The sequence below is a fragment of the Schistocerca serialis genome, chromosome 8 (assembly GCF_023864345.2).
Source record: "Schistocerca serialis cubense isolate TAMUIC-IGC-003099 chromosome 8, iqSchSeri2.2, whole genome shotgun sequence".
Classification (NCBI taxonomy): Eukaryota; Metazoa; Arthropoda; class Insecta; order Orthoptera; family Acrididae; genus Schistocerca; species Schistocerca serialis.
Window position 1 is genome coordinate 561901569 of NC_064645.1, and position 26269 is coordinate 561927837.

The 26269-nt window shown below is 44.6% G+C and overlaps 1 protein-coding gene across 1 annotated transcript in view; it reads right to left on the reverse strand.

The window, feature by feature from the left end:
* The window catches only part of LOC126416386 (agrin), a 354777-nt gene that overhangs the window by 37825 nt on the left and 290683 nt on the right, over positions 1–26269 (reverse strand). The window contains exons 4-5 of the mRNA XM_050084069.1: positions 16317–16478; positions 3289–3432 (exon numbers count right to left, since the gene is read on the reverse strand). Of these exons, the coding sequence (XP_049940026.1) occupies positions 3289–3432; positions 16317–16478 (306 nt within the window). The remainder of the gene's footprint in view (positions 1–3288; positions 3433–16316; positions 16479–26269) is intronic.

The window sequence follows — 26269 nt, forward strand, 5'->3', positions numbered from 1 at the left end:
CTGAACTCGATGTCCAAAGAAGAAAGCATACTACAAGCACGGAAGTCAGGGAGAGAGGAAAATACTGAGAAACATCTCTGGGACAATTCAGAATGAGGGGATCTGGAAAAAGAGTGCGACAAAAGAACTGTACAGACAGATATGATTACAAACATCTGGAAAAGGACAGAGTTCTATAGACACATACAGAGGATGCACTCAGTTATCAGTATTAGTACAACATCCTTCTTTTGCAAAGTATGTGCTGCAATTTTCTCAGACTGGAGGGTAACACCAACATATGGTTTCACACACAATGTACGAAATATAAATGAAGCAAACGTCTGTAAAGGTTTTCGCTGGAGGAAAGGCCAATATCCAGGTATATGACAGGAACACTCATTTGAAGCAAAACATTTCAGATGGACAAATGCACTATTCCGAGATAGAAAACATTTATGAGAAAGAGGAGTGGACCTAGAATTCAACCCCTATGCGATTCAGCCCGAGTACAGTTAACTGGCATCAAAGATCGCAAGACCTTACATCATCAGATTCTCGTTTATGGGATAGGACGAAGACCGAGATGTAAAAACGAAAGGTGAACACACGAGATGAACTGCTTGGTCGCATCATAGACTCTGCTGCCTCATTAGGCAGAGGCACTCAGACAAGCAACACAACGTCTTTTCCCAACAGTGCACAAATGCAGTGAAATTGACTGTGGGATGTTCGAACTTTTATTGTGAGCTAGCCAACGGATGTTATGTGAGATGTAAGATACTGCTTAGAGGTGGAGGTGTTAAAGGTACAAATTTTTCAATTGATTCTTTGTTAAATGCACTTTGTAATGTTTACTAACTGGTGTACATATCTAAACCTGAAACTGTGTTGAGTAATACAGAAAATAAATAACTAGAAACATTAAATGTATTCTGTCTCAGAAACCATTCGGAGTAGGGCATATGATCATATGAAGTGATTTGCTTCAAATGTCCGTTCCTATCATAGTTTTAATATAGACCATTTCTCCTGGGACACCCTGTGTAAAAACCGTGCAAACAGAATTAAAGGATCACTTATTCGAAAAGCCGTAATTGTCTTCCATTACGATGCAGAAGTTTTAAATTTGGCTCAAAGGTGCTTACAAACTTCCTTCGTAACAGCGCAAAAGCGCGCCACCCTGTGACGTCGCCCCCGAGTTCTACGATGCTTCCAACAGCAACGTGTCGACACGTGCGGAAACAAAAGCCCAAAGCTCCGAAGTTCATGTGTCGTCTGAGGCGGATTAATGGTGCCACTTTGGCATCAAAATTCACCGCAATTGTGCCGAAAGCTAGAGTGGGCGTGCCACACAATGGGAAAGTCGTCACTGCCCCTCTTATCAAAATTCGACTCCTTCTTTTGACGCCTCTGCGATGGATGTCAGAACTGCCACACCAAGCGTTGAAATTACGCAGTTTTCGTACGGATGACCAAGGAAAACATTTCAGACACAACCCCGCTCAAAATCGGCATGAAAAGGCTTCATGAAGTGGCATAAAGGGTGTCAATCAAACTACCACTGTCCTTGTAGCGTTGATTCGCACACATTTCGCGGTCGGAAACGACAGTTGGCAGTGGGTGAGCAGCAAGACGACGACGTTCTTGGCGACCAGTGCCACTGCTGACAACCCCGGACGTTTCAACCCTTGTCTAAGGAGGCTGTGAGGCTGTATCTCCACTCAACATGATGTGACTCTCTTGCAGGGTAGTACGACAGCAATTTTCGCTGTGATATGCGGAATGGAACCACTAGGGATACGTAGCAGAAAAGGGTGCTTATGCGTTTTCAACCCTCCTATCTCGGACCCTGCTGTAGTGTGATCACTGGGGAGGGGGCGGGCGGGGAAGGGGGGGGGGGGGTGCAACATTGAATAAAACGGCAAAGGTCCCTCCAAGATCCCCCAGATATACAACACTCTCAGTGGTGCTCGCCCATCTTTAGCGAGAATTTTAAAAATGTACCTGTACTGAGACAACCTATGTAGTAGTCCTAGGCGCCTGGTAGCAGTGCATCTGGGATCGGAAGGATGTCGAGAGATTGCCAGCCTGCAGGCGCCTTAGACTACTGCACAGGTTATCTCAGTACAGGTACATTTTAAAAATTCTCAATAAAGATGGGCGGATGCCATCGAGAGTATTGTGTAACTGGGGGATCTTAGTGGGAATCTTTCCCGTTTTATTCATGTAAGTTTCAATGTTGCAAACACACTTTCCCTTCCCCTTCCGAGAATCACGTCACAGGAGAGCACGAAACAGAAGGACTAAGAATACGTAAGAACCTTTTGCTCGTAGGGATCACGTTCAAGCTTCGTCAACTAACCGGTTGTGAACGGTCCTAGTGTTCCAACTTCTACATGAGAGCAAAAATTGTGATCGCACTGCACACCGTAGGGGCGCGACCGTGTTCAGTGGGGATACGGCCTCACAGTATCCTTAGACAAGGGTTGGAACGTCCGGGGTTGCCAACAGTGTCAGTGGTCGTCAAAAACGTCGTCCTGCCGCTCATTCCACTGTGAACTGCCGTTTTAGACCGCGAATTATGTGCGAATCAACGTTTCAAGGGAAGGGTAGTTCCACTGACACCCTTTATGCCTCCTCCTGAGGCCCTTTCGTGTCGATTTTGAGCGCGGGTGTGTCCAAAATGTTTTCCTCGGTCACCCATGAGAAAACTACGTGGTTTCAATGCTTGGTGAGGCAGTTCTGACATCCACTGCAGAGGCGTCAAAAGGAGAAGTCGAATGTTGATAAGAGGGGGCGTGTCGACCTTCCCATTGTGTGACACGCCTACGGAGTAGTTCGGCACAATTATGGTGAAATTTGGTAGCCAGATGATATCATTAAAGCATTTTACACGACACATGAACTGAGCTTCTTGCTGTTTGAAGCGCCGTCGAGATCGAGGTTGACGTTGCAGGGCGCCACGCCTTTGCGCCGTTACAGAAGAAGGTTGTAGACACCTTTGACTTAAATTTAAAACTTGTGCGTCGCAATAGGAGACAATTATGGTGTTCTGAAAAAATGATCGTTTAATTCCGTTGCACAGTGAACACGGAGTACGATGCCAAAGTCGCAGCGCTCATGTCTGTCTGTGGCGATCAGCTGCCAAAGATATTCCTTAAGGGTGAAAGTCAGGGGTGGACCCCCATAAACCAACGTAACGGCGGGCACAGATCATTCCGTGCACATAATCTAAATACCAGAGCCGTGGAACGTTCAGGTTGGGAGAGAGAGAGAGAGAGAGAGAGAGAGAGAGCGCGTACTCACCCGCAGTTCTTGGCCTTCATGCGGCAGGAGTTGCTGTAGATCTTGCCATCGGAGCCGCAGATGGGCTTGGAGACTCTCCAGCAGGACTCGCGGCAGTGGCGCGTCGTCTGGCAGAACTTCTTGTCGGCGCGCACCACGCCCTGCCTGTAACACACACGCCACAAGTAATCAAAATAGTACTGATTAATTTTTGTTAAGGCCTAGGCACCAATGCTGTACTGATGGACTTGATGCGTAGCAATATACATCACCATTAGGGTAACTACAAGAAGCTTACCAGACTCAATAGTTACGAGGCCAGAGAATGCTTTTGCATGTGTAAATTAAGATACAGTATGTTACGCGTCAATTGTCTGGCTCTTCAAGCCACCAACTTCAGTACAAAATACTGTCCTACTTAGTACAAATGTGCAATTGCGCAGGGAAGTTATTGGGCTAGAGTAGACGGAAAACTACACTCCTGGAAATTGAAATAAGAACACCGTGAATTCATTGTCCCAGGAAGGGGAAACTTTATTGACACATTCCTGGGGTCAGATACATCACATGATCACACTGACAGAACCACAGGCACATAGACACAGGCAACAGAGCATGCACAATGTCGGCACTAGTACAGTGTATATCCACCTTTCGCAGCAATGCAGGCTGCTATTCTCCCATGGAGACGATCGTAGAGATGCTGGATGTAGTCCTGTGGAACGGCTTGCCATGCCATTTCCACCTGGCGCCTCAGTTGGACCAGCGTTCGTGCTGGACGTGCAGACCGCGTGAGACGACGCTTCATCCAGTCCCAAACATGCTCAATGGGGGACAGATCCGGAGATCTTGCTGGCCAGGGTAGTTGACTTACACCTTCTAGAGCACGTTGGGTGGCACGGGATACATGCGGACGTGCATTGTCCTGTTGGAACAGCAAGTTCCCTTGCCGGTCTAGGAATGGTAGAACGATGGGTTCGATGACGGTTTGGATGTACCGTGCACTATTCAGTGTCCCCTCGACGATCACCAGTGGTGTACGGCCAGTGTAGGAGATCGCTCCCCACACCATGATGCCGGGTGTTGGCCCTGTGTGCCTCGGTCGTATGCAGTCCTGATTGTGGCGCTCACCTGCACGGCGCCAAACATGCATAGACCATCATTGGCACCAAGGCAGAAGCGACTCTCATCGCTGAAGACGAGACGTCTCCATTCGTCCCTCCATTCACGCCTGTCGCGACACCACTGGAGGCGGGCTGCACGATGTTGGGGCGTGAGCGGAAGACGGCCTAACGGTGTGCGGGACCGTAGCCCAGCTTCATGGAGACGGTTGCGAATGGTCCTCGCCGATACCCCAGGAGCAACAGTGTCCCTAATTTGCTGGGAAGTGGCGGTGCGGTCCCCTACGGCACTGCGTAGGATCCTACGGTCTTGGCGTGCATCCGTGCGTCGCTGCGGTCCGGTCCCAGGTCGACGGGCACGTGCACCTTCCGCCGACCACTGGCGACAACATCGATGTACTGTGGAGACCTCACGCCACACGTGTTGAGCAATTCGGCGGTACGTCCACCCGGCCTCCCGCATGCCCACTATACGCCCTCACTCAAAGTCCGTCAACTGCACATACGGTTCACGTCCACGCTGTCGCGGCATGCTACCAGTGTTAAAGACTGCGATGGAGCTCTGTATGCCACGGCAAACTGGCTGACACTGACGGCGGCGGTGCACAAATGCTGCGCAGCTAGCGCCATTCGACGGCCAACACCGCGGTTCCTGGTGTGTCCGCTGTGCCGTGCGTGTGATCATTGCTTGTACAGCCCTCTCGCAGTGTCCGGAGCAAGTATGGTGGGTCTGACACACCGGTGTCAATGTGTTCTTTTTTCCATTTCCAGGAGTGTATTTATTTACTCAACTTCGTAGGAACGATGTTGAGGCTGTGAGCTGAAGGATTTGCATTGTTAGTGTCATGAGTTGCCTTTAGGAGCTGGCGCTGGTACGGTGACGTACGGTTGAAACACAAGTATTAGTGTGCCTTTACACCCATTGGGTCAGTGAACACTCACAATTGTCGCATTTGGGATCGCCACTGCTAACGAACGTTCTTGAAGTTTCCCTGCATAGTGAACACGTCACTCTGTGGTGGGATTCGCGGCATAGTTCATGATTGGTCTGTTTTTCTTTGAGGAACTCTGACCCCCAAGGATCACGGAAATGCAGCATGAACGGCACACGTTACTGTGATCTGCTTCGCTGTGATCCTTGCTCTACGGGAGAGAGGTGCTTTGGACTCAACTATTTTGATACACGACGGAGCTCCATTTCACATCACTCGTGAGGTCACTCTATTACTCGGTAATACACTTGGAGAAAACCGAATCAATGGCTTCAAATGGTTCAAATGGCTCTGAGCACTATGGGACTTAACTGCAGTGGTCATCAGTCCCCTAGAACTTAGTACTAATTAAACCTAACTAACCTAAGGACATCACACACATCCATGCCCGAGGCAGGATGCTAACTTGCGACCGTAGCGGTCACGCGGTTCCAGACTGTAGCGCCTAGAACCGCACGGCCACTCCGGCCGGCCACCGAATCAATGGCTGATTGTTCCAAACCGCGAGGTCACAAAGATCGCCACATTTGAACCCGTGTGATTTGTGGCTGTGGGCTTAAGTGCAGGACAGGGCTTGTCAATGGGACAGTAGATGAGTGTAGCGAGGGAGGTAGCCAACATCCCGCCTCAATTCTTTCGGGCGGCAGTAGAGCAGTCTCTAGTGCGGTTCCAGGATGTTGTGGACGCAAATGGTCGTCACACAACAATGTTTCTAACTGGGTCGTCATCTTGGTACGCAATTAACAAATGTTTTCCTCTCACGTGGAAATTTAAATGTTTCTTTTACTGATTTATTTGTTATTCTTCTCCCGCATGTCCTTACGAATGTTTAGAAATTTTCATGGTCCTAAGAGTACTCGTTTATCATGGTGGGTCCTCTCGAGTAGCGACAGTTTAATTTTTAAGCACCCTATATTTTAAATGTAAACTTTTTAATCAAGTCCCCTTGTATTTGGGCACCAATTTCACCTATCGTCTAACTTAACAAGAAATACGGTACTAGTTCAGCACGCTACACGTTACAACTTACTGCTCACCCGTGCTCGTTAAAGGAGGTGTTCCACGGGTTGTCCTCGCATTTGGATGCCACATTGAACTGGTATCTCCACTTAGATGCGAATTCTTTCAAACCCCCTCTGGTAAAGCTTGACTGTACAACTCACTGCTCCAGTCCTTAAACTATATGAATAGGAGCCCTGTACACTTCACATTTGCGATGATCCTGAGCCGTGTCGAGCTGGCGCCAATGTTATTTTGGTCATGTATCGTTGAGATCGATTGTGGTTGAGCTAAGCTATCCTCGCTTTTGGCGTGTCTTATTTTCCGGGTTGGCGGGCGAAGCGATTTAGTAGTTAGCCTTCGACGGGTAACCCTCTATATCTCGTGACTTTCGCTGTGAGACGAGTGTCAACGGCTGCCGAACGAGCGTGATGACCGTTACGTGTTGTTGTGTGAAGTTGGTCGGGCGATATGGGCAGCTTGGAGATACAAGTTCTGTGACTTCGCTGAGAACAAAATTTGAAGTAAGGCGGTGAAGCCGTGGAACCCGCTCCCCCGTATTCTGTACGTGATATGAAGTAAGTGGTCGTAATTGTGTTTTGTTGACCGACGCACTCAGAGCCAATTAAACTTTATTATTGCGGTGAGAGTTTCATAGTCGAACTTTAAGATGGTGTGGAAGAGTTCAGTTGGCCTAGTTAAATGGTGGCCGTTATTTGAAAGTTTTCACAGAAGTTTTAATAGGCTTTGTGTCTCTTGTAATCAAATTATTTTATGTTGGCGTTTTCAAAGTCTGCACTCTGTTAATACAGTTGTCTATGTGTAAAATACTTAAGGACAAAGTTGCGATTTTGTCAGTAGTGTAACGTGTTCCTTTACACGATTACCCATACATCGAGTCAAAGGTTCTGCCGACTGTTTCTATGTTTCAGAGTTGTTGGAATGTCTTTGTCTTCGGGCAGAAACTTCTGATTGTGCCAGCGCCTTAGCGGAGAGTGAAATGTCGTCCGAGGTCTAGTCCTGGCAGTGTTTAAGAACCTGGCCACTACCGGAAGTTGATCACATACCACCTTCCAAAGTTTAGTAGTTATCTTCCTTCCGCCAAGGCGGGTTAAGCTGGTAGATATATAAGTATATATTGTATCTAACCTGTTCGTATATGAACCTGTTTCCTTAAATATTACGGATTGGCTATTGGCTAAACCTTAAGCTGCATAGCATCCGCTGAATTCCTTGTGCAGCTCTTTCTAGTAATTTTTTTTTATTAACACGTCTGAGCACGTGAACATTTATTTTTAAAGATCAGTGTTTCTGCTGTAGTTTATTATTTGAGTGCTTCTATTATGTTATGTAATTGGATCTTAGCTTGGCACTAGTGTTCAAGTGTCATTAAGTCACCCTTTACTGGCAATTCTTTTTATTATATGTATTTTGAGCGAAATCCTATACGAGAGTTTGAATTTCTGAAGTTTGTCAGTAATTCCGTTTTCTTAATAAGGTACTGTTTGTTTGAGTACCCAGTACATTGGGTTTCTGACTATATTTGCAAAGTTTTATCTAGTGGCTCGTCCACAATTTGTAATTGTCAAATTCCTTAAAAGGCGTAATGTCAATAAATTGTCTTAATGATAAATTGTGACTACCAACCACGATTCCATGCCGCTTCCTCTTTTACGGTATTTAAGAAATGGTGTGTAAGTGTGGTGTGATTAAGGAAAAATCCATAGGATTGAGGTCAGGTGATCTTGCAGGCTACGGCACGGGTCCTGCTCGACCGATATACTTTGGACCATACTGGCGCATTACATGTCTTCCACCAACAGCGAAGTGTGCTGGCGGCATGTCAAGCATTTACCACGTTTCCGTACCCTGAGTCATGAGTAAACTTGCAACTGATTAGATGGGAAACTTACTCGAAAATTTTACATTTCAGGCGGATTTGTACTAACTAGGGCCGTACTTGCTACTGACGGCGGTGCCAGGGCGCGGCCGTATGTTCGCAAGTCTTCTGCACACCCTTGTTTACAGGAATGTCCCTGATTCCGTACTGTATACTTTTACCTGTGTCAGTTTTCGCTATAAATATCAAAGCCACCCTTTATAATTACACTGCTGGATACACATACGGTAACACCCTGATGAACTCATTGCAGTTAATGAAATTTTTATCGAATTATGAGCAAACGTGATAGTAGTGATAAATGTTCTTAAGGCCTAGGCGCCACTGATGTCGTGACTGATTTGAGGCTTGGCAGTGTACGTCACCAGTAGGGAATCCATCATAAGCTTGCCAGACTGGACGAGTCACGAGACCAAAGAATGCTTTTGCGCGCTCAGAGTAACATGCAGTGTGTTACACGCGATTCGGCCCGCTCTTAGAGCCGAGCCGGGTATATGCATTGAACCGAGAGTGAATATTATCTATATTACTATGAATTATTAAGGGCAGCTCTAACAACCCTACAGTTCTGACGCTTTGTGCAACCTTTTGTGATGATGGTACTTAACGACAATATCAATTTCATTTTATTATCTAAAGCAACTTTTTAAATACGAAAATTTACCCGCACCCATAATTTGTGACTTTTATTATAAGCAACTTTCTGACATATTAATATGTTTTGTGTAGAAGAGAATGAAGAATGTTAACTAAATACCTGATCCTTACGTAACGGCGTCTAAAGCATTCTGATGAAAAGACAAAAATATACATAACAGTTTTAATTTCAGGCTGCTACTACTGGTTAATCTGCTGGATAATATAATTTTGACTTGTTGTGTCGTCTGAGTCAATGACGAGATCAATAGCAGATTGTATATATATCGTTCACATTGTAAGTAACTAAGTGCAAGTGAATGTGCGAAGCAGTTTGTGCAGCCTTAATGTGAATCACGTAAACGGGAAAACACCCCTTCCCTTGGCGCTTTGATTCCCACACATATCACGGTCGAAAACGACAATCCGCAGGACGACGTTCTTGGCAAATCTGGCCACCTCTGGCATCCCCCCTACCCCCCCCCCCCCCCTTCGATTTGGCGTTTCAACCCTACTCCAACGGCATCGTGGGGCTGCAACAACACTGACTCACTTCTTTAGAGCGTAGGTGACAGAAATTTCTGTTGTGCCATATAGGCTGGGAGCACTAGGGACCGTTCAAGATCACCCGACGAAATTTTAACGTGATCCGAAGCAGAAAAGTGTTTTTATGGTTTTTTTATCCCTCCTTTTTCGCACCCTCCTCTGGCGTGATCACGGGAGAGTTCGACATAGGCACATGCGAGATTAAAACGTGTTCCTCTGAGACCACTCAGTTCGGCAACACCCTAGGTGCCACCCACGCACCTTTCTTGAGCACGTTAAACTTGTACATGTCAGAAATTTCGACGCCTGTACAGGCAGCGAGATTGCTGTATGGCCTGAGGGTTAGGCAACCCCTTCGACAACATTAGGTGAAGTTGACCTACGTTCTGGTACCAGAGGAGCCGCAGCGCTGAAGTTTCTGACAGGTACACGTTTACCGTGTTTAGGACAGGTTCGTGGGTGGCACGAGGGTGTTGCGAACTGGTTGGTCTCAGAGGAGCACGTTTTAATTTCGCTTGTGCCAATGTCGAACTAACCCGTGATCACGCCAAAGGAAGACGCGAAAAAGGAGGGATAAGAAAACCATAAAAACACTTTTCTGCTTCGAATCACATTCAGATTTCATGGAACTGTTTTGAACGGTGCTAGTGGTTCCGCCCCTTAAGACACAGCAAATCATGGTATCACACTACATTCCGAAGGGGTGCCATCACGTGGGGTTGCAGCCCCGTAATGTCCACAGAGGAGGGCTGAAATGCCTATGGGGTGGCAAAATTATCCAGATTTGTCAAGAACAACCTCCTGTTCCTAATCGCACTGCGAACTGTTGTTTTAGACCGTGAAATGTGGGTGAATCAATGCGCTAAGGGAAGGGCTCTGTGATGCATCCCCGTCTCGATTCTGGACGTCGATGTGGCTCGAATGTTTTCGTCGGCCACGCATAAGAAATCAGCGTGATTTCAGCGCTGGATGTTGCGGTTCTGACTCAAATAAATTTCTAAGCTCTCGCCATTTTTCCCGAATGTGTGGTCTCTTTGCTGTTTGAAGCGTCACTGTGTCCGAGGGTGAGGTCGCAGGGTGGCACGGTTGTGTACCATCACAGAGGAAGATTGTAGTGACCTTTGAGCGAAATTTCAAACTTATGCACCGCAATGGGAAACAATAACGAGGTTTCGAAAAAGCGATCCTTTAATTTTGTTGCTCAGCGCAGAAGCATATTACCCCTTCAAGACAACGATCAGCAAGCCGCACAGCAGTGCTGTAATGCGGGTATATTGCTAAACAGCCTGGCAGGCAACTGTAGACAGCGATAAGTGAAGATAGCTTCTAAACGTGCTTTCCTTTTGGTGAAAACACACCACTTGCTATCTGGGAAAAAAATACTGTGATGGTAAGACAGCCCTAGTGCCGATGCGGCTGAAGATGCGGCTGAAAACGGGGGACATAAAAGTATAACATAGGAACGCCTAAGATAATTATAAAAACATTTGGTATATAAGTGAATCATTATTCGTATACAAGGTGGTAAGAAACAATGTGAAAAGCTTGTAAAGGTTTCGCAGGGTAGGTTGTGTTGAGAAATAATTATTAAGAAAATAATTCGATACGTTGCGCCGTTCCCGAGTTAATTAGCATTTAAGTTATCCAGTCAGGCCGTTGCCCGCTAAGGACGGTGTCGCCAAACGCATTCTTCATTTGGTTTCTTAAAACTCAACAAGGGAGCGATTCAAAGATTGGACATGAGACAGTATTAGGGATAGAACCCGACCCAAAGGCTCAGTAATCTCGTGCGCTACTTATTGTATCTGGCGGGCCGCTTGAATTTGCGCGCAACGGCCTGATCGGTTATTTTCTTAACAATTTCTCTGCGCAACGTACCCTGCAGCGCGCTTACAAGCTTTTCAGACTGCTTCTGGTCACCCTCCATACATACTGTGGGAGTAAGACACCCTTACTACTCCTAGGGATTGGCGCAGGATGAGAAGGCGTAACTCTTACCTAGCCAGAATTCGCTACATGTACAAACATAAAATGAAGCCATGTACCTGCGACCTTGCTCAAATCACAAAATGAGTACCGTGCGCCCACGGGGGTCGTGAATCTGGCAGTCTGCGGAACTGGAGTGACTTATCATAACAACAGATCTTGATTGGCGACATACATATCCCTTGTGCTAAACTAGGCTTGTCCTTTTCTCACATGATATACTGCGAACTACGGATGAACGGCAACAGGTAGATTCCATATTTCAAGACTTCCGGAAAGCCTTTGACACGGTGCCCCATTGCAGGCTGTTAAAGATAGTACGAGCATATGGAGTAGTTTCACTGATATGTTAATGGCTCGAAGATTTCTTAAGTAATAGAACCCACTATGTTGTCTTCGACGGCGAGTGTTCATTAACGATAAGGGTATCGTCATGAGTGCCCCATGAAAGTGCGACAGGACCGCTATTATTCTCTGTGTACACAAATTATTTGGCGGACAAGGTGGGCAGCAATCTACAGTTATTTGCTGATGATGCTTTGGTGTAAGGTGAGGCGTCGAAGCTGAGTGACTGCAGGACGATACAAGATGACGTAGACCAAATTTCTGGTTGGTGTGATGAATAGCAGCTAGCTCCAATTGTAGAAAAATGTAAGCTAATGCAGATGAGTAGAAAAAACAAACCCGTTATGTTCGGATATACACTACCGGCCATTAAAATTGCTACACCAAGAAGAAATGCAGATGATAAACGGTTATTCATTGGACAAATATATTATACTAGAACTGACATGTGATTACATTTTCACGCAATTTGGGTGCATAGATCCTCAGAAATCAGTACCCAGAACAACCACCTCTGGCCGTAATAACGGCGTTGATACGCCTGGGCATTGAGTCAAACAGAGCTTGGATGGCGTGTACAGGTACAGCTGCCCATGCAGCTTCAACACGATACCACAGTTCATCAAGAGTAGCGACTGGCGTATTGTGACGAGCTAGTTGCTCGGCCACCATTGACCAGACGTTTTCAATTGATAAGAGATCTGGAGAATGTGCTGGCCAGGGCGGCAGTCGAACATTTTCTGTATCCAGAAAGGCGCGTACAGAACATACGGTCGTGCATTATCCTGCTGAAATGTAGGGATCGAATGAAGGGTAGAGCCACGGGTCGTAACACATTTGAAATGTAACGTCCACTGTTAAAAGTGCCGTCAATGCGAACAAGAGGTGACCGAGACGTCCATGCTGCTGCAAACGTCGTCGAACTGTTCGTGCAGATGGTTGTTGTCTTGCAAATGTCCCCATCTGTTGACTCAGGGATCGAGACGTGGCTGCACGATCCGTTACAGCCATGCCGTCATCTCGACTGCTAGTGATACAAGGCCGTTGGGATCCAGCACGGCGTTCCGTACTACCCTCCTGAAACCACCGATTCCATATTCTGCTAACAGTCATTGGATCTCGACCAACGCGAGCAGCAATGTCGCGATAGGCTACAATCCGACCTTTATCAAAGTCGGAAACGTGATGGTACACATTTCTCCTCCTTACACGAGGCATCACAACAACATTTCACCAGGCAACGCCGGTCTACTGCTGTTTATGTTTGAGAAATCAGTTGGAAACTTTCCTCGTGTTAGCACGTTGTAGGTGTCGTCACCGGCGCCAACCTTGTGTGAATGCTCTGAAAAGCTAATCATTTGCATATCACAGCATCTTCTTCGTGTCGGTTAAATTTCGCGTCTGTAGCACGTCATCTTCATGGTGTAGCAATTTTAATGGCCAGTTGTGTAGCATTGGCAATGTCCTACTTGACACAATCACATCGTTTAAATATCTGGGCGTAACGTTGCAAAACGATATGAAATGGAACGAGCATGTGAGGCTGGTGGTAGGGAAGGCGAATGGTCGACTTCGGTCTATTGAGAAAATTCGACACTATATAGTACGCTAGTGCGACCTACTCTTGAGTACTGCTCGAGTGTTTGGGACCCGTAGAAGGACGTATTAAAGGAAGACATGGAAGCAGTTCAGAGACAGGCGGCTAGATCTGTTACGGGTAGGTTCGAGAGGTAAGCTATAGGAAGAGACGGGTAATATACAATATGTACAAGAGCCAAGAGGGAATAATAAGAGTGGACGACCGAGAACGAAGTGCTCGGATTAAAAAGGGTGTAAGACATGATGTAGTCTTTCGCACCTCCTGTTCAGTCTGTACACCGAAGAAGCAATGATGGAAATAAAAGAAAGCTTCAGGAGTGAAGTCAAAACTAGAGGTGAAATGATATCAATGGCACGATTCGCTGATGACATCGCTATCCTGAGTGAATGTGAGGAAGAATTACATGATCTGCTGAATGGAATGGACAGTCTAATGGTACAGAATACGGACTGATATTAAACCAAAGAAAGACGAAAGTGATGAGAAGTAGCAGAAATGAGAACAACGAGAAAGTTAACATCGGGATCGATGGTCATGAAGTAGATAAAGTAGACAGCAAAATAACCAATGGCGGACGGAGCAAGGAGGACATCAAAAACAGAATTGCATAAGCAGACAGGGCATTCCTGGCCAAGAGAAGTCTACTAGTACCAAAAATAGGCCTTATTATCGGGAAGAGATTTCTGAGAATATGCGTTTGGAGCACTGTACTGTATGGTAGTGAAGCGTGGACTGTGGGAGAGCCGGGTCAGAAGAGAATCGAAGCATTTGAGATGTGGTGCTACAGACAAATGCTGAAAATTAGGTGGACCGATAAGGTAAGGAACGAGGAGGTTCTGCGCACAATCGGAGAGGAAAGGAAGATGCGGAAAACATGGAGAAGGGACAAAATGATAGGACACCTGTTAAGACATCATGGTACTAGAGGGAGCTGCAGAGGGCAAAAACTGTAGAGGAAGACAAAGATTGGAATACATAGAACAGATAATTGAGGACTTAGGATGGAAGTGCTACTGGGAGATGAAGAGGTTGGCACAGGAGAGGAATTCGTCGCGAGCCGCATCAAACCATTCAAAAGGCTGTTGGTTTACGGACATGCTTCAGGACGTCAAATGGGAAAAACTGGATCCCTGGAGGGAATGCGACATTCATTTCGAGAAACGCTATTGAGAAAACTGAGAGAACCGGCATTTGAAGATGACTGTAGAACGATTCTACTGCCTCCAACATAAATTGCGCGTAATGACTACGAAGATAAGACACGACGGTTCATGCGGATACGATACTGCGTGAAGAGTTTGACAGAGCACTGAAAGACCTGAGTCGCAACAAGATCCAGGGAGCAGACAACATTCCATTAGAACTACTGACGGCCTTGGGAGAGCCAGTCCTGACAAAACTCTACCATCTGGTGAGCAAGATGTATGAGACAGGCGAAATACCCTCAGACTTCAAGAAGAATATAATAATTCCAATCCCAAAGAAAGTAGGTGTTGACAGATGTGAAAATTACCGAACTATCAGTTTAATAAGTCACAGCTGCTAAATACTAACGCGAATTCTTTACAGACGAATGGAGAAACTAGTAGAAGTCGACCTCGGGGAAGATCAGTTTGGATTCCGTAGAAATATTGGAACACGTGAGGCAATACTGACCTTACGACTTATCTTAGAAGAAAGATTAAGAAAGGCAAACCTACGTTTCTAGCATTTGTAGACTTAGAGAAAGCTTTTGACAATGTTGACTAGAATACTCTCTTTCAAATTCTGAAGGTGGCATTGGTAAAATACAGGGAGCGACAGGCTATTTTCAATTTGTACAGAAACCAGATGGCAGTTATAAGAGTCGAGGGATATGAAAGGGGAGCAATGGTTGGGAAGGGAGTGAGATACGGCTGTAGCCTCTCCCCGATGTTATTCAATCTGTATATTGAGCAAGTAGTAAAGGAAACAAAAGAACAATTCGGAGTAGGTAATAAAATTCACGGAGAAGAAATAAAAACTTTGAGGTTCGCCGATGGCATTGTAATTCTGTCAGAGACAGTAAAGGACTTGGAAGAGTAGTTGAACGGAATGGACAGTGTCTTGAAAGGAGGATATAAGATGAACGTCGACAAAAGCAAAACGAGGATAATGGAATGTAGTCGAATTAAGTCGGGTGATGCTGAGGGAATTAGATTAGGAAATGAGACACCTTAAGTGGTAAAGGAGGTTTGGTATTTGGGGAGCAAACTAACTGATCATGGTCGAAGTAGAGAGGATATAAAATGGCAATGGCAAGGAAAGAGTTTCTGACGAAGAGAAATTTGTTAACATCGAGTGTGGATTTAAGTGTCAGGAAGTCGTTTCTGAAATTATTTGTATGGAGTGTAGCCATCTATGGAAGTGAAACATGGACGATAAATAGTTTAGACAAGAAGAGAATAGACGCTTTCGAAATGTGTTGCTACAGAAGAATGCTGAAGATTAGATGGGTAGATCACATAACTAATGAGGGGGTAATGAATAGCATTGGGGAGAAGAGGAGTTTGTGGCACAACTCGATAAGAAGAAGAGACCAGTTGGTAGGACATGTTCTGAGGCATCAAGGGATCACAAATTTGGCATTGGAGGGCAGCGTGGAGGGTAAAAATCGCAGAGGGAGACCAAGAGATGAATACACTAAACAGATTCAGACGGACGTAGGTTGAAGTAAGTACTGGGAGATGAAGAAGCTTGCACTGGATAGAGTAGCATGGAGAGTTGCATCAAACCAGTCTCAGGACTAAAGACCACAACAACAAGAACAACAACGGAGGCGTATAGACAGTCGTTCTTCCCTCGCCTATTTGGGAAATGACTAGTAGTGGTACGGGTTTGCCCTCGGCCACATGCCGTACGGGGGTTTGCGCAGTATTTATGTAGAAGTAGACAGCCAGACTTACCCACAGGTGGCGAGCTTCATGCGGCAGGAGCTGGCGTAGACGTTGCCGTCGGAGGCGCAGACGGGTCCGTCCACCGGGGCGCTGTCGCAGGACACGGGGCAGTTCTCGCGCTGCGCCGACGAGTTGCCGCAGGCGCCCACGTGCGACAGCTGGATGCCCACCCTACAACACACACACACACACACACGGTTCGCTGAGCGCTGGTAGAGCTGTGCAACTACATAGTCGAGCAGGTTGCAGACTGCGTCAAAAAGGTCAGCTGCCTGCCCCTTTCAGTTCCGAGGCGTCAGAGGCATGTTTATCCTTTTACTATTTCTATCACATGTTATTGATGACACAGAGGGCTGAAATTTGTTGTGGTAGGTAATGAAACCGTGCAGAACGTAAGCAAAGCACTGACGTGTGTCTCTGGCGTTACATGGGTCCTGTATACACATAAAAGCCACCAGTTCCGTGTTCTCGTATACTCGACGCGGGAAACGAAGATGATGATGACATTTGGTTTGTGGGGCGCTCAACTGCGTGGTTATCAGCGATCGTCCAAATTCCCAGTCTTGACGCTGTTCATTCTCGCCACTTTCACGAATGATGATGTAATGATGAGGACAACACAAACACCAAGCCTCTAGGCAGAGAAAATACCCCATCCGTTCGGGAAAGAAACCGGGATTCCGTGATCCAGAGGAAGCAACGTTAGTTACTAGACTACGAACCGAGTACGGAAGCGAAGGGGCTACAGTGGTAAATATTGAGCCCGGTGCATGCTCCCAGTTCCAAGTTGTCTAACTAACGGCTTGCGGGTGTAACAAAAATTTATATTTCACTACTTCGTACAGCTATTGACCGAATTTAAAAATTTAGAATGCAGTTGCAATCTATTTATGAAGAGCTATCGGTACGCGTGTGACAGCGTGTGCTACCAGCACGTTCCGAAACGCTGCTCTTAAAAACGGGATTTTTCCGGGGCTCATACCTCGGGCTCTGTTGTGATAGAAAGGTAGGATTGAGCTTTTTGGATACTCCTCGGACTAGGGACCAACTGCATACCCAACAGAAGGACCGTCTTACTGTAACTGACTGCAGCACCGAGTCAAAGTTTGAACATTACACACTTCCTCCAGCTTAAGCAAATGGAGAAAATCGATTGGTTCTTTTTACGTTAGATATGGTCTACGTTGTGCCTTGAAGGGGCCAATGGAGGCACCATTTAGCACATGGAGGGATTCTCACAAAAACCGAAAAAAAGATTTTTCCACCTTTTTTCAACGTCAGTGGCGGATATCTAAATATCTAACCGCAGCAAATTACTCGGATTTTAACAGTACATTCTCTAGGCTGCTATCTAGAAGTACCATCTTGCCGTGTTTAAAAACCTTTACTCGTTATCCAGAAACATCCCCAGAACATGGTTTTGGGTACCAAAACCGAGCCACAGGTTCCCAGACTGCTGATGGCTGAGACTTTTACAATATTTTCCTAAGATCCCGATCATGAACAGCCTTGAAAATTTTCTTGATATCTTTATCCGTTTCTAGGATACAGAGACTCGAAGTTACCCTACTAGTACACGTAAAATCCGATGTGGGGCGAGAACGTTGTTTATCAAGTGACGTAGCATTGAAAAATACGCTGTAAATTATCTCCGTTATCATCAGAACGGTTCTGGGAAACCCATGTCGCAGTACCGAAACACATGCTGAACTTTCGTGCACCTAAAATTCGGTCTGAGATGTAAAAATGTAATTAGTTTTGCGTTATTTTAATTTCTTATAAGTAAATTATCAAAATTTTACTGACCTAAAAAAATCTTTTTATATGAGTCACATGCCCTGCTGTATAAGGGAAAAGACCAGTGGAAAAATCTTCAATCGGACCACAAAAACGGTGAATATGCTCATATCTGAAATACACTGACTGAAAAGTCAGAGAACCAGCTGTCTCATTCTACTTTCCTCAGCACCTTTAAAAATTTTCCCGAAAAGATACTCGTACTTTCTTATGCTGAGAGAGAAAGAGAATTGGCAGTGGGAAAGACACGGAAAAATAATAAATACCGGAAGATAGTAGTTACGTTATAGAAAGAGCGAATGGCAGAGACAAAGAGAGGGACATAGGGGCAGTGGAACATAGTTGACAGTGACAGAACAGTGCTATGAAAATAGTGAAGGAGACAGTGCCAGTGGGAGAGAAACAAACAGAAGCGGTGAGTCGGTGAGAGCCAAAGATAATGAGAGAGCCTACAATCAATAATGACAATGAGGAAGAGAGAGAGAGATAGTGATAGTTAGGAGAGGCAGTAGCAGTGGGAAATAATCACTGAGGTAGTGGAAGTAAGAGAGAGCTAGAGGAAGACTGTGACAGTGACAGGCGAAAGTAATAGTAGGAGGGAACGAAGGAGATTGTGGCTGTGAGGCAGGAGACGGCGACAGTTAGACACAGAGAGATAGTGACAGTCAGTTGGGCTGAATAAATGAGTGAGAGTGGACAAGTGGCAGTAGATGGATGTGAGCGACTTGCACCTGTGGACTACTGGGAGTGAGGGAATTACAGTTACGGGAAATGGGGGGAGTGAGAGGTGAGTTGCATGTTAAAAAGAGCGCGAATATTTTCGCATACCAAGATTTTTCGAAAATTTTTAACGGCACTCAAGCAGGTAAAATGACTGGTAACCCACTTCTCAGTCAGGTTAACCAGGAGCATATTCATATATTTTATGCGTCGATACGACCATTTTTCTGCTGGTAACCTCACGTTGATGGCTTAAATGGTTCAAATGACTCTAAGCACTATGGGAGTTAACATCTGAGGTCATCAGTCCCCTAGACTTAGAACTACTTAAACTAACCTAAGGACATCACACACATCCATGCCTGAGGCAGGATTTGGACCTGCGACCGTAGCAGCAGCGCGGTTCTGGACTGAAGCGCCTAGAACCGCTCGGCCACAGCGGCCGGCTTGATGGCTTAACCGAATAAGTCAACTGTTGCAATTGGAAACTGTGTATATGCCTCGCGGCAAAGTAACTCACGGCGGGTAAATTCCCAGACTATGCTCAGCCAGTATTTGAAAATCAGAGCACGTAATTTCAAACCTTTACGAAACTTTTTCTCGCTGACACCCTCACAAAATGACAAAGAGAGAAAAAAAGTTTCTCGCTTGCTACATTTTCACTGTTCATGCAGTGAAACTGCAGGGTCAGGCATGGCCTTTTAATTCATTATTTCTTTACTACAAACTTCTTTCTCATCAAACTCTGCAGACGGTATCCACATATGCCACTGACTGTACTTTCAAAACGATATCATTGTACGGCATATAGTTCAGGAGATATGACGTAATAAAAATTGAGATCCATGAAAAACTCTCTTGTTCTTAAAACTGAGCGCAATTTACCCAAACTATACTGAAGTGTTTGATAATTAGAGCACTTAGCTACTTCCAACTAACTTTTAGCGTAATTTCAAACCTTAACTAAACTCTGGCGGGTTTACGTGCAAAATGACAAAATATTTAACACATTAACTCATTTGTAAAGCAGTCAGACGTCTGAAGCTGTTTGATACATAGGGAGTTCGTTCTTTAAACAATTGGGGGCGAGGCGTTCAGTGATTTATCAGTAAACGGTTACACGTGATCTACGCTAACACATGCTAGCTGAGGATGGTAAAACTAGTAGGAGAACCGCTGTTTCGACAAAAGCAGGTGTGTATTTACTTGTTGTACGAGGGCTGTTCGGGAAGTAGGTTTTGATGCTGTCTGCTGCGTGGAGGAGTGGGGGGCAGGAGGTGGTAACGGGATTTTTTAATTCATCATCTATAGTGCGTTCATCATAAGAATAAACCTGATGTAAATATTACGCCATATATTCTTCCGCATTTGGTTGAATCTCATTGGATTTCATTTCATGTGGAGCGAAAGCCAAACTCTGTGCAGTCCACCAAGTAAAATCACAAGGATAAAGTTTTTGCTTTGTTACACGCACATGGACTGAGCAATAATGCAGGACAACAGCTTTACCGGTGTTTAACTTGGACAGCACTGGCCAGCCAGCTGGTCCATTTAACCTGCAATGATGCGACCAGCTGCAGTTCAGACGAAAAAAGAGGGGAACAGAGAAGCAATATAGCTTCGAATGCCATTTAATTTTTAAAGAGAATGAAATAATATTCGGCAAAACTCCAGCACTATTGCACGCTTCTTAGGTGACCAGACGGAAAGCATAAAATGTTCTCTGTCTCATCTAATATAGTAATCTAATTACAAACAGTAGTGATGAAAATTCCTAACTTAAGCGCAGGGTAATTTTTCTGAGCGAGCTATACGTGATGCAAAAGCATGCTACAGGGATTTCACCGTACTGTTGAATACTGAAGCCATTGAAGGGGTTAATTACAGTCAGTCGTCTGGTAATGTCTTACCTCCTTCTTTACACGAATCAGAGAAATGCATTTCAGTTCTGGAACTGTCATCTGCTACGTTGATAACGAGTTGATCAACAACAGAATCTATGAAGCCACCAGGCGCCGTGTTTTCTCGTCTTCTTTTATGTCGTGGCGATCTATATCCCGCCAGCGTTCAGCAGTGACGTGTAAAAAAGCTGCATGCGTTTGTTCCAGTACGTCTGGCAGCTTAACAGTCTTGTTATTTCTTACAACAAATCCCTTAACTTGGCTCCAGAGCAGTTCTGTTGGGTTCATATTATAATGGTACAGTGGCCAACGTAAAAATGCAGCATTTGTATGGTGTGCTCGATGCTGTGAAAATAATTGTTTTTCATGTTTCTACGACACTTATCACTCCTGTTCGTGTGAGGCTACTTCTGTGGTATAAAACAATGGATACACTCCAAATAATGAGTATTTAATTTTTCATTTTTGCCCTAAAAAAGAAATTGTTGTGTTTTCTTAATTTAAGCAACCTTTATAATTAAGAATTTATATTTGAAATGAAAACAGGAATTTCATGTGCAATATGTAATCAGAAACAAGAAGACCTGCATAATTCATAAAAAGATGGTGAAGAATTTTACAATTACGATATGTAGGTATTTAAAATTGAACAAAAAAAAAAGCCCACCAACGCGAGACATGAACCAGGGATCCACGAACGGCACCACATATTTAGTCTGCTACGTTACCGATTCCGCTACACAGCCAATATACAGGGTGTCCCAGCTATCTTGTCCACCCAAAATATCTCTGGAACAATAACAGCTATTGGAAAACGACTTTCACCGGTATCAATGTAGGGCTGGGGCCCATGAATGTACATATTTGAAAACATTCTAAAACGAAAGCATATGTGTTTTTTAACACAAACTTATGTTTTTTTAAAAGTACCTCCTATATTTTTTCTTCAGCAATCCATAGCATGACAAAGCACATACACAATGGCGTTGATTGCATCGCAACATTCCCATTACATCCCGAGATATTGAGACGCGACGTTGACGCTTGAAACACTCGTCATGCGCTGCTAGCGCACGTCCTGAGGCTCGGGACGTTAATGCAGGATGGCAGCAGACCGTATTATTCGTTTCGGACCTCTTAATAAGTATGGAAGTGTGATTACGCATGTCAATCACATCGCGATTACGGGCAGCATGGGGTTCACGCCTGAGCCTCAGGACGTGCGCTAGCAGCGCATGTCGGGTGTTTCAAGCGTCAACTTCGCGTCTCAATATCTCGGGATGTAATGGGAATATTGCGATGCAATCAACGCCATTGTGTATGTGCTTTGTCATGCTATGGATTGCTGAAGAAAAAATATAGGAGGTCCATTTAAAAAATCATAAGTTTGTGTTAAAAAACACATATGCTTTCGTTTTAGAATGTTTCCAAATATGTACATTCATGGGCCCCAGCCCTACATTGATACCGGTGAAAGTCGTTTTCCAATAGCTGTTATTGTTCCAGAGATATTTTGGGTGGACAAGATAGCTGGGACACCCTGTATTTTCGTGTCAGCTCTATCAAATACAGTCTCTCGGAAAAAAATTCAAAACCGATTTTTTCTGTAAATTTATGGAAAACATTAAGAACAACCTAATTCTCGGCACTTTTTAACCGTGTTCCACACGCGTGTTTCGCTACGGAGCAGTAAGTACGAGGGTTGTCCAGAAAGTAAGTTACGATCGGTCAAGAAATGGAAACCATTGTGATAATCTAATAAAGTTTTGTACATATGTGTTCCACACTGTGTCTAGTATGCGTGTCGGTTTGCATCACTTCGCTCCTTCCAGTCCTGAGCGCATAAAGTTGCGTAGAAAATAGTGTCTCCTGCCAAGTATGAGGTCCTGGTCAGAGATTTCGCCTGATGTTATGCAGCCCACATTGCAGAACTGTCATACGGTTCCTACTTCGTGACAATTCTCGGTCGCAATCTGCAGGGGCAATAAAAATGCTCCTCCAGCGTTTTCGATGGGAAGTGTTTGATCACCCGCACTATAGCCCGTAATTCGCTCCCTCTGTGTTTCGTCGCTGCTTACATTAACTACTGGCTATGAAGACAACATTTTCGCGCAGACAACGAGCTATAGATGAGCGTAGAGAATTGGCGGGAAGCACAGGCGGCTGCCTTCTATGACGAGGATGTTGGAAAGTTGGTACAACGCTACGACAAATGTCTAAGTCGGAGTGGTGACTATGTAGAGCAGTGGCTGGAAACTGTAGCTAACAGTTGCAGGTAAAGCATTTCTGATTTACACTGTGGTTTCCATTTCGCGATCGATCGGAACTTACTTTCTGGACAACCTTCGTAGCCTGAGCCAATTTCATACTGCGTGTTAAAAGAGCGACAATCAGAGCACAAATGTATAGAGACTGCGACTGTACACGATTTTTGAAATAAAAACTACACGGCTAAAGAGTGATTAAGAAAAACGTTGACGGCTGTTAATACATTATAGTATCTTCAACTTTCAATAAACGTAGGAGCAACTTCCAAGAGCATAACAACACCAGCATACGTGTGCTGCGGATTCTGATCAATCATCGTGATTGTGTTTGTTTACATCAGGTTTATTCTTATGATGAACATAGCTGTGTCGCCAGCCGGGTGTGGATTGCAGCGGAAATGTTGCTGGAGTCTATTATGCGGTGTAAATATAAATCGCCGCTGTCATCCGAAATCCCGACGCCTGTGAATCACATGCCGTAATCCGTTTTCTGTTTGCGATAAACACGAAAGTTGCAACCATTCATAGCGAACTTAGTACAGTATACAGATTGTGCATTGTGAGAGTGCTGTATGAAAATGGTACCTTCAGTTTCGGGAAGCTAGGACTATCGTCCACGGCGAAGAAAGAAGTGGATGACTGTTGTTACAAATGAAATTGTTGCAAAGGTTAAACACTGAATCAAATAAAACTGTTGGTCCACGATTACTGAACTATCATTCAGTATCTTCCCAGCTATAACTTTGTTTAGCAGTAGTAGTTATTTTATCCATCCGTAGATATTTTTCACGAGGATGTTGGACATTTCATGTATTATAATTTAGAAACAACAAAACTCAAATAATTTACATACATACTGACATTTACATACTTATAGGTCTACTATGACAAAGGGGGGACAGGTAGTCGACCGTGGCCTTATAGTCGAAACCATTGCGGCATTTTAAGGAAATAACGAAAAGCCTAAATCAGGATGCCCCGATGAAGGTTGAAGCCTCCACCCTCCCGAATTCAAAGCCACTCTGTTTAAAACATTGCTACCTCATTTGTTTTACCCCTAGTGTTCAATGCTACTTCACAGAAAAGTTGTTTAATAATGTAAAATGTTGGAGCTGCCCCCCTTCGAACACAAAGCCACTCTGTTTGAAACATTGCTACCTCATTTAGTTTATCCCTAGCGTTCAATGCTGCTTTACAGAAAAGTTGTTTAATAATGTAAAACGCTAATGCCACACTGCTCGTTCATTTCTCACTCGCAGTCACTCGGCACACTACACACACATGGTCTCATAGCACTACACGCTATAAGCTGACGTCAGCCGGCCGCGGTGGTCTCGCGGTTCTAGGCGCGCAGTCCGGAACCGCGCGACTACTACGGTCGCAGGTTCGAATCCTGCCTCGGGCATGGATGTGTGTGATGTCCTTAGGTTAGTTAGGTTTAAGTAGTTCTAAGTTCTAGGGGACTGATGACCACAGCTGATAAGTCCCATAGTGCTCAGAGCCATTTGAACCATTTTTTGAGTTGACGCCATTACATTTTGTGTATCGCAACTTGCCATTTGTTAGCCTGAAAACTGAGTCAGAATCCTTCTATAAAGAGTGAGATATTGAGCTCAAAAGAGGGCACAGTTTTATTATTATTCATTGCGTAGCTTTAGGAGTAAGTTTCACCATAAAATTAAAAGAAAGTGCGAAAATGTCTTGTGGCATTGTAAATGTTTTATTATCGTTACTACCACTGGCATGCTTTACATTTTTTTACCAAACCCCTACTCTGTGCTGTCCACATATGTTACTTTTTTTTTTTTTTTTTTACCACACCGCTACTCAGTGTTATCTAAGCAATCGTTCGAAGTACAACATGTATTGCTTAACAGGTACTTTTTAGTTGTCGTTTTAAATAAGTTTGTTTTAGCAATTTCTTTAATATTCTTCGGCAGTTTGTTTTGCAGTTTCATTCTTTGGTAGAAAATGCTGTCAGAGATTTATGTTTATGCTTTCTTGGTAAAATTAAGTTCAGTCTATAAGGGGCGATCAAAAAGTTTCCGTTGGAAGGACGTACAGTCCAGAAAGCGAACGCCAATCAAGCGAAATCGCCGTGGGCAATGAGGCAATCATCTCACCTACACACCAAGTTGAAGATACTCGCTTGGTTCAAAATGGTTCAAATGGCTCTATGGGACTTAATACCTGAGGTCATCAATCCCCTAGATCTTAGAACTACTTAAACCTAACTAACCTAAGAAAATCACACACATCCATGCTCGAGGCTGGATTCGAACCTGCGACCGTAGCGGTCGCGCGGTTCCAGACTGAAGCGCCTAGAACCGTTCGGCCACACCGGCCGGCACTCGTTTGGTAGAATGCCGTCTTCTGCTGCGTCAAGAAATACATAATGCCTGCTGCACATCCTCGTTCGACAGAAATCGTCGACCCTTCTTGGCCTTTGTTAAGACACAGAAGGAGTGATAAACGGATGGGGAGAGATGACATTTTTCGAGACGGAAAGGAAATAATCAATCATAATTTTATGGATTCTTTGTTTTATAAATTAACAGAAGTTAGTTTTCGAATAGCTTTTGAGCTAAATACAGGATATTTCGGACAGATTAATCCAATTTCACAAATCACCTACATGAATGAAGGCAAAAACTTGGTACGAGTTACTACTCACGCAAAGTCCTATACAGATTTCATTTTCAACAGAGTGATACGATTTTACAAGTGCATATTTTTTTTACATGTATGCTCATACAATCTTCACCACTTTTTATAATTACGTTTTGGATCAAAATCTTCATTTACTTTTCCACAAATGTTCAACGTTAACTTCAACTTCATATACAAGATATACTCTTGTGAAATCGGGTGAATCTTTTTGAAAGGTTCTTTCCTTTACTTTGTAGTGAATAGAAGTTTTTAGAGTTTCATGTTGGTATATCACCTCCGTAAGACTGAAAATGGGCCGACTGAAGTGGCCGTGCGGTTAAAGGCGCTGCAGTCTGGAACCGCGCGACCGCTACGGTCGCAGGTTCGAATCCTGCCTCGGGCATGGATGTTCGTGATGTCCTTAGGTTAGTTAGGTTTAACTAGTTCTAAGTTCTAGGGGACTAATGACCTCAGCAGTTGAGTCCTATAGTGCTCAGAGCCATTTGAACCATTTTTTTTTTTTTTGAACTGAAAATGGTGAAACGTTCGGCAGAGTCAACTTTCCGGAGTCTGTTCAGTTACGTATCAGCAAATGTGGGAAAAAACCTTCTTTTAGCAGACATGTATG